A 9,565-nucleotide genomic window follows, 5' to 3' on the forward strand; every position below is an offset into this window, starting at 1 on the left:
AAAGATTATCTACATTTGGATCAGTCTTCCAGCTACTCCAGAAAAGCTAGATAATGTTCAACTACTGCTAACTGTATTAATATAAAGCTTTTATCTTGCATATTGTATCCACTACCAGTACAGGAATCTTGTAAAAGTAAAGGAATAGTAAACACTATTTTGGGTTGGTCTAATAAAAGATATCAAATTCACCCAAGGAACCTAGTAAACACTGAAACATTTGTAACCAGATGGTTCATATCCTGTTTAATTTGCAGCAGGTTGCTAAATTAAGAGCATTCAGCAGAGCAACTTGCTGTCACTTCTTATTTCCAAGGGTGCTGCTTCTCTGATCTTCTGTAGCACAGTTGTGGTTCTGCATGGCAGACAGGAGAAATAGCACCTGTCTTTAGAAATAAGAGCTGCATTTAACAGCCAAAGCATCCTCTGTCATCCTCTGTAGCTGCATTTTGTGGCTGTGTGGCCTTAGTTCACAAACCTTCAGCTTCACAGGGGGTTAGGAACCTACGCCTGTGAAGTATCCAGGTTGTGCTGTATCATGAATTGCACTTTTTTTTTTTTTTTTCAGAAGTCTCTCTTGGTACTTAAAGGCAGTCTGATCTAGCCTCACTTAAATTTACAGGTCAGTGACTAGTGGATGCAACCAGCTGACGGTGTATCGGGTGTTAGGTGGGGAGGGGGTATTTTTGTGTATTAAGCACCTTTTTATTTTTGAGAGAGTAAACAGTCTTAGGAGGTATAATTACCCAGGCTTTCCAATAAAGGATATCATATCTGGATACAGGTAGAGGAGATTAAATGTAAAGGAAAAGAAATTCCCCGAGGATAATTTCAACAATAACAAATTTTTTAAGTATATTTTAACATTAAACATTTCAAGTGCCTATCCCTCACAGGTGGTTTGGGTCCAAAAATGTAGTATAGATAAAACCTTGAATGGAACAAATAAAACTTAGGTTTGGGTCAGTTCAAAGCCAGGGTAGTGCTAATTTGAGGATATTACAAGCAAATCCTCACCTTGTTATTCATTTTGTTCTTAGCACTTAAGACAAAGGCAGTGAATTATGATCCACTGGTCTAAGTCATCACATGTACAATGACAGTGCCTGCGCAGACTGATGTAAAGCAACTTCTTGCTAACTTGTGCCTTCTGCTGTAAAATAGCCAAATTGGACATGAGCTGCATCTAGAGAAAACATGCAAGAAGTGTTTAATATTACCTAATTCATTATAGATAAAAAAGCGAGTATAGCTCCATATACACGGAAATGCTGGACCTGGTGATTTTGTTACTACCTTTAACATCCAAAAGAGCCAATAGCAATATGTTGTTTGCATAGCCAGTCAGAAAGAAAACTACAATTTGTTCTATCTCTAAATTATCAGTGGTCTTGCAGTGCAATGTAAGTATCCCTCAACAGCATGCATTTTGAAAAGTTTAATCACTCTAATATTTCCATTTACTTGTGATGTTTGAAATTTGATAGTCATTCTTGCCAGCTAACCTCTGTGCACCTTTATTTCTGGCCATAAAGGTGCTCAGGGCAAAAGGTCATTCAGAAGATAATGAATGAATAGTGGAACACTGTCAGCATGTTGCTATCAGGTGTAAGCTGGTGGTATTTTTGTGTATTTGGTCTTTGCTGTTTTGTGAAGGTGATGCATCTTTCTTTCCCACCACTGCCCCCACCCCTTTTCTTTTCCCCCCAGGTAGTGACCAAGACATTTCACGGAGCAGGTCTTGTTGTTCCTGTAGACAAAAATGATGTTGGGTACAGAGAGCTCCCTGAAACAAATGGTAATTTATCTTAATTTTTTTTTTAAAGTAAAAATATCCTTGTTGAGATTTAACTTAAGCACATTCTTTTGCTTTAGGTTTTAAGCTTCTGCTGAGCTGCAAAATATAGACTGCATTCACACTGCTTCAATAATAGCATGAGAAGTGTACAGTCTTCTACTGTTAGAATACATTTTGCATAGGTATATTTGATTTGTGAACTTTTTTTTAAATAGACAATGAAAGAGTCCAGTGAAACAGTAAATTCAATTAAATCTGGTTACCTGGTTTTCGTCTGTATTGGCACTGAGACGTGCTCCATTTTTGTCTGATTATACAAACTCCATTGTAAGGATTCAGTTATGTCATTAACATGACAAAATGTATTAAAGAGTCCTGAGGCAGCAGCCACTTCAAATGTGTCCAGTTCTTGGGAGTAATTGAAGGAGCAGCACCTGCAGACTCTGGAGCATGGGTTTTCAGCCACTTCTACCCATGCTATCAGAACCATCAGTTTTTTTTCTTCCTGTGACCCTGCATCCAAGAATTCCTTGCGTCTTCAAACTCTTTTTTGTGCTGCTTTCAGTGAAAGGGATCCGCGTACTTCCTGTGACCTATTGTCTACTTAGTATACAAATGTAAATTAAATACCAGTTTTAAATGTTTTGTTGCAGCTAATCTTAAAAGAATTTGTAAGGCAATTGTGGATGCTCCTAGCGATGAGGCGAGACTGAAAGCCTTTGCTCCCATTCAGGAAATGATCACTTTTGTTCAGTTTGCAAATGACGAATGTGACTATGGAATGGGATATGAACTGGGAATGGACCTCTTTTGCTTTGGGTCACATGTAAGTACTAGAATGGTTCTAGTTCTAGGAATATATATTTTAAATCACACAGTCAATTTCATTTGTTTGCATGATGAGATGCAAAAGGTAACATTGTGAAAGTGAGGGGAAAATGTGAACATTTTTGTTAAGAATTGAACAGGGTTTTTGGGGGGTTATTTTTTTGGTTTCTCTGTTCTTTGATTTGACAGAGCTAGTTAGTTTGCCGTGGTAGTCTAATACTAGACAGGTTGGGCTCCTGAGGTGAAGCAGGTTGGCACCTTTTTAGGCTATGGACAGAAGTTTTATGTAAACTGATTTAAGTGATCAGAAACTGGTTTAAACCTGTAACAGAACAGAAGTTCAGTGCACATAAACCAGTTTCAAAATGGCTGAAACTGGTTTAAGACAAAACCTGGTTGGATGTAGTATCAGACTTAACAGATTTAGGTCAAACCAGTTTATGGAACTTCTGTCCCAGATCCCTTCCTGGTTCAAGTTAACTCAGTATCCCAGGGTGCTTTGTAGAGAGCAGGCTTGGCCCTGCCCCTCTGCTCCCTAGACGGAGCACTATCACTGCTGAGAAGTGAGTAGGAAACCTGGCTCCAGACCACAGCCAGGTCTGCTAGCCAGGGGTGGTGCAGCCCTTTCCTGCCTATTCCCCCCCCTACCACTGGAGCAAAGGAAGGGGGGTGGCCAGACCCTGAGGCCAGGCAGGCAGAGTGAGGCAGAGAGGGAGAGGGCACTTTAAGCCCCCTCCCCCGGCTCAAGACCCCAGCCGGGGTCTGCCTGGCAGGGGCTGAAGGAGGGAGAGGAGTTTAAACCACTCTTCCTCCCCTTTGCCTCAGCATGCAGGCCTGGGGCCAGCATCACACCCCCTCCACTTGAGCTGAAGGGAAAAGCTTGGCAGCAGCTGCTGCCCCTCTGCCAAGCAGATCCCTGCTGGGGTCCCATGCAGGCAATTGGGGTGGGGTTTAAGTCCCCCCTCCCCTCCTAGCTTGCTGGCCTGGGCTGGAGTCTGACACCCCGCCCCCCCCACTCCTGCTCCAGTGGGGAGCAATGTAAAAGCCTAGCAGGGGCTGCTTCCCTTTCCCACCCCACTCCCAGGAGATACCTTGGCTGGGGTACCTGCAGGCCAAGGTGGAGATTTAAATCGCCCTCCCCAGTCATACTCAACAGGCCTCCCAGCACATGCAGGGAGTAGGGAAAAGCCTGGAGGACTTCTTTTCTCCCAGCTTCCTTTCACCACTGCTGAAGGGAAGGGAAGGCTTGCTTTAGCATCCCCAGGTTCTTTCCTGAGCCACTGCAGGCATGTGGCAGCATTTCTGGAGTGTCTGTTCACTTGCTTTTCGGTTTTATCTACACAGTTTAGACTAACTTACAAAGAATGAATCGATTCAGCCTTGGGCTTTTTGACTGTCTGTACTTAGCCTTTATAGACCAGTGGATTCTCGGTCTTTTTAGACTCAAGGTAACCCTTAGAAAATGCCAGCTTTTAGCTTTCACTATAGAAAAATAAAAGATCCTTCTGTAGCAAAGAACTCAAAGACCATAATGAGTCAGAATGTGTTTGACACTGGATTCCTATTTGACATCTTTGGCTTTATCTTGGGGAATCATGCTTTAGGTGTTTGCTTTAGAGAATTAGACCTGCAAGGTATGCACTGTGGCACCCTGGTTTTGAAATACTGTTATGGGCTAACTTGTTCAGAGGTATTGGTTTTCATAGGCTGCAGCCTGCTTCATCAGATGCTACATGGATAGACTTGCACAGAGCAGGGGTACTAAACACATGACACAGTGCAGTAGGGTGCCTGTCCCCCTCAAATCAGCCAAGCTAGCAATAAAAACCCCAAACAGCCTAAAATCCATTATACTTTAAGCATTCATGCTTTACGCAATTTTAATGCTTTTCATGAAGTGATTCACAGTGGGTATTATCTTCTCGAATGATAACACTTTGCAAATGCTTACAGTACCATGAGGAGTCCATATTCGGCCATTTTTAGAAAACCTGATGCTGTGAAATATTACATTTGTTGGAGGTGGGCAGAAAAAATGGAGTGATAGAGGACTTTAATTTTTCGGTAAAAGATGGGTGGGAGAAAGGACACTTTGCCCATTTTAAACTTAAAAAACTAGACGATGTCTGTGTAGTCTCATGGTTGGTCTACATCCATTTATTGTCTCCGTGCACAAACATTAATTCACTTATTCTATACCTGGTTCTTCAAATAGTGTGCCCCTACCTGCCAGAAGCTGTAATTACTACATCAAGATACAGAACAACACTATTAGCTTCCACTTTCCATTCACGCTTAAGTAACCCATTGTTTAATTTCTGTAAAGCAGCAGTAATGGAAGTGTTTAACCATGCAGCCAGGTACCTTTTCTTTTAACTGGTGTGGATTTACATAATGTATCAAAGTGGTAAAAGAAAGAACATGTTTGCTGTTACTGCAGTCCTTACTGGACTGGAGAATTTTATCTTCCCTCAAATCTGTGCAGCATGATGTGATGACAACAATCTATCTAGTACAAAATAAGCAGCTACATGTTTTAGTTGCATGGTGTACACTTGCACATTACTGATTGAGGTAAACAAATTGTAATTGGTTTGGGTTTTTTGATTTCTCTGTGTTGTCATTTTGAATGCAAATTCTCCATGGAGTTTAGGGAAGATGAAACTTTTTGGAACTTTCTAGGATAGTTCTTTATAGATTAAATACTATTCTTGGCCTAAAAGATCACATCTACCCAAAGAACTTATTAAACCAGATGAGCAGTTGGAACAAAGTTTTTTGCAAGTTTCCAGGCGCAAGCACCCTTCTTCGTTCCTTGGAGATCTCAGAACGACAGCAGTCTCCCTATGCCTGATGAAGGGTGCTTGTGCCTAAAAGCTTCGAAGAACTTTGTTCCAACTACTCAGTTGTGATATCTTTTATGAGACCAACTACCCAAAGAACCTTGCTTGTCTATGTCCCTTAGACCAACATGGCTACAACCAAAACCTTACTTGACATAATACATTCTTTAATATTAAAAGTTGTCCCCTCATTTCAGCATAGAACAATGCTTGATTTTTAGGATTCAAGGATTTTGTAATTGATTGTCTAAAATATATATTTTTAAAAACCTTTAATACAGTTTGACTTAATCTTCTCCCCCACCCCCTAATCTCTTACTATACATGATCTGCTTCCTTGTGTGTTCAGAGCCTCAATTTTATAGCTACTGTCAGCTAAACATTAATTTGAAGTGTATCATTGCTAAAGGGAGATAATACCACTTTGTCATGCATGATACTAATTGAGCTTGTGTTGAACGCTGTACTTGCATTGGGATGAGAGCTGAAATATTGAATCCAAAGGAACATGGAAAACATTGCTTGGTTCTTGGGACTTCTGTAATAGTCTCCAGCTAGAGAAAGGGTTGGTCCTGCCTATTGTTTTGCCAGATTTGATGAACTTGAACAGCATATTTAATGGACTGTGCTCAGACTTCACAAGAAGTAGTTGTCCCTTTGCTCTGTCCAACTCTGCTGTTTCCTGTCACTTTGCAGTATTTCCACAAGGTGGTCGGACAGCTGCTGCCTCTTGCCTACACTCTGCTGAAGAGGAATTTATTTGCCGAAATCATTGAATCGCACTTAGCAAACAGAAGTGCAGAGACTCCAGACCAGCTGGCAGCATGAGCCAGAGAAGGGGCGGCAACCTGTTTCAAGCATTAATGGAGTCAAACTTGTTTTCTTGCGCAGAGCCGGTGCAAGCTGTGCTGGTGATGTGATGTTGTTTCCTATGTGTGATAAATAAACTGTTTTTTCTAAACGAGTGAGTGCTGTGCCCTGGAAGACCTGCGTAGTCAGGGGAGGGAGAAGATAGCATCTCTACTTTGGTCACTTGCCACTTGGCTGGACTAGGAGGTACCACCTGACTGCATGCCTCAGCAACTCCTACTTCTATTTCCTCCTGAAGTCAGGATCGTTTTCAGCCCTGTAGCAAGGACAGGACCCTGCTGAAGGAGGAGAGTTGTGAGTGTGGCAACATCTAGTGAACATCTGTCCTGTGGTGTGTGCAGCGCTGACCCAGCCATGAGAGCCCAGCTGTCTTGCCCCACAACAGGCTGGATGCCAGCTCTGATACAGTCTATGGCCTCTGCTGCTCCCTGCTACGTAGGGCCTCAGGCTGCAAGGGTCTGGTCCGTGACTTGCTCTGCAGCTGCTGCCCTCCCTAGAGCAGGAGAAAAGACCCTCCTTTCTCTGAGCTGCTTCTGGGCCTTTGTTCCAGCCCATGTAGGGGTGCAGTGTCAGAAGGCAGAGCCATGACCCTTCACTGTCCTTTGTGGGTATAGAGAGGCTTGGACAGGGGCCAGCATGTTTGCTGCTCTTTTCATATGTTAGCCTGTACCTCTTCAGGCTAGCATCTGCCCTGGAGCACAGAGGAACAAGACTGACTGATACTCAGCTACGATCTAGCATACAAGTGCCACTCCCTGTTCTCTCCCACCTTCCTTTCCAGCACTTTTGGTGGCAGCAGGTGAGTGCTGTGGGCTCCTGTGTGGCCCTGGATGCCTATTGCAGGTGCTGTGCTGAAGAAATGTGGCCTTGGCTTTTTACCTGCAAGGTGATCTGTGGGCAGTGCTGCAGAATAGAAGCCCCTCACATCCAAGGCAGTGATCAGGCCTGAGTAGATGCCACATACCACCACCTCTTCCCCAATCCAACATACTGTTCCCAGGTGCCCACCAAATATGCTGGATGCTCTGTTTGAGAGCTGTGATTGATATGCAATCTTGGTACTTGATGCTGAGGCTTGTTAGGGTCCAGCAGTAGGAAGTTGGCACCAGTGGTACACACTGAAGACAAAAGGGGATGGGATGTGCCTCTTCTTCTAGGCCCTTGATTCTACCTCTGAAACTCAGTTGGCACATGGAGGGGCAAAGAGAGTCCTTCCTCCTCCCCTCCCCAGCATTAGTATTATAGGGCAGCATCTCTGTCCAAATCCCTTGGCTGTATGGTAGGGACAATGATGCTCTGTGGTTTGTGACCTGAAGTAGTCTTAAAATATGAAAAAGGAGCTGTTTAGACCTACAGTATTTAGCAGAGGCAGCAAAGTATAAGGTCACATATGAACAGGGTCACTGCAGAAATCAAAGCATGATTTCATGGCATGAAGTTCAGAAGGGGTGCTTTCAAACATCTGGCAGACATGTATCAGCTATGTTGCAAGCTTCAGATAAGCACTTCTGCTTCCTCTCAAGTTGGCTATATATGATTTTCCCTTAATTTTCAGTACAAGAAAACTTTTCTTCAAAGTCTGTTTGGATTATGCTAGAGCCTGTACAATCACAGGGTGAATGAAGGCTCTAAGAATGGCTTCCTATGGCACTAGGATGGGTTATGAAAAGTAATGTGAAAAATCCTGATTTAATTATTTTTGCTTTCTTCTTTAGCACCTTAATTTTTCAAGGCATTTCTTCGTTCATGCTCACCCTAAGTGCCATCCCTGTTCAACCTGCATTACCAAGCATCCCCAAGCAGTGTAATGAAGACACAATCCACTTCACTGTGTATATCTCCAGATCACTTTAATTGGTATTATTTTACCTTAAATTATTGCACATGCTCCAGTGGACTTCTCTTCAGTTTAAAGACACACAAGGAAAACAATATGATTATTGTCTTATACTGACTGCCCATTTTACTTATTAGAAAGGCAGCACCACATCTGCTTCCAGTAATCTTCAGAGCATGACAGAAGTATTACTAGTTAAAAAAAAACAAAAACAAATGACTATAAAGAAATAACTGATCAGCATCACAAGATACTGTAGAACGGGCAGCCTGCCAGGCCATTCTATCTGGCCTGCAGGGCCCCTAAAAAATTTAGAAAATGAATTATCATCTGCCTGTGAGTGCCTGTCAAAGATGACAACATGCCAGTGGCAGCAGGACCCAGGAGGAGGGGTCAGGACCCAACAGTGGCAGCAGCAAGTCCTGCCTAGCCCTCCCCCAACCCCCAGCTGGAAGCTTCTGCCTAGCAGAGGCTTCTGGCCTGGCAACCCTGAGGCTGTTTCCTCACCATCCCTCCATCTGAGAAAGCAAACTCAGATGAGAATGGGTCAAGGGAGGGGGGTAGGGATCACCAGCCTGACTGGCATCATGAGGTTCCTGGCTGCATGGCCGGAACCACAGGACGCAGCAGCAGCCAGACTGGCCTGGCCTAGCCCCCATGGTTCCTGGCTGGCTCCTGCAGCATCCTGCAGTTCTGGCCATGTAGCCAGGAACTGTGTGCTGCCCAAACGACAGTGGGGGGGTGGGGGTGCGATGGCAGCAAAGGAAGGGAAGTGAGTGGGGGGGAGTGGCAGTGGGCAGGCAGGAGCACAGTGCCCCAGAGCTAGGGCCAGCGGCAGCAGGAACCAGCTGGAACCACAGGGGTGAGGCCGGCTCCTACTGCTTTCTGTCCTGGCCATGCAGCCAGGAACCATGCACTGCTGGAGAAGCAGGCAGGAAGGAAGGGAAGTGGTAGGAGCAGGGCAGTGGTGGCAAGTGGCAGCAAGTGGATGGGCAGGAGTGCAGAGCCCATGCCAGTGCTCTGGGGCCAGGGCTGGCAGGGGCCCAGGGCAGGGTGGCAGGAGCGTGGAGCCCGGGCTGGCAGGGGCTGTATGGAGCTGACCCAGCTCCATCCCTCTCCCTGCTGGCGGCTCAGCCACGTGCAGCCCCGGGGCTTGCTGGGACCACACACCTCAGAGGCTCTCTGCCTGCTGTGGGCCATGAGCGCCCCAAGGCCTCGCCACCTGCTGTTGCTGCTGGTGGCAGGGGCTGTGTGCAGTGAGCGAGGGGCACGTAGTGGGGGGGATGTTTGTGGGGGGGTCCCACATCCCACCATACACACATACCCACACCCCCCTCACACAGTCATACACATGCACTGACACCCCCCATGCACACCCCACACTCCCTC

At 45.1% G+C, this 9,565-nt stretch overlaps 1 protein-coding gene across 1 annotated transcript in view; it reads left to right on the forward strand.

The window, feature by feature from the left end:
* The window catches only part of LOC102388350 (histone PARylation factor 1), a 16,491-nt gene extending 9,758 nt beyond the window's left edge, over window positions 1-6,733 (forward strand). The window contains exons 6-8 of the mRNA XM_006026216.3: window positions 1,711-1,798; window positions 2,452-2,624; window positions 6,166-6,733. Of these exons, the coding sequence (XP_006026278.2) occupies window positions 1,711-1,798; window positions 2,452-2,624; window positions 6,166-6,297 (393 nt within the window). The 3' untranslated portion in view covers window positions 6,298-6,733. The remainder of the gene's footprint in view (window positions 1-1,710; window positions 1,799-2,451; window positions 2,625-6,165) is intronic.
* The last annotated feature ends 2,832 nt before the right edge of the window (window positions 6,734-9,565 follow it).

The sequence above is a fragment of the Alligator sinensis genome, unplaced genomic scaffold (genome assembly GCF_000455745.1).
Source record: "Alligator sinensis unplaced genomic scaffold, ASM45574v1 scaffold512_2, whole genome shotgun sequence".
NCBI classification, from domain to species: domain Eukaryota; kingdom Metazoa; phylum Chordata; order Crocodylia; family Alligatoridae; genus Alligator; species Alligator sinensis.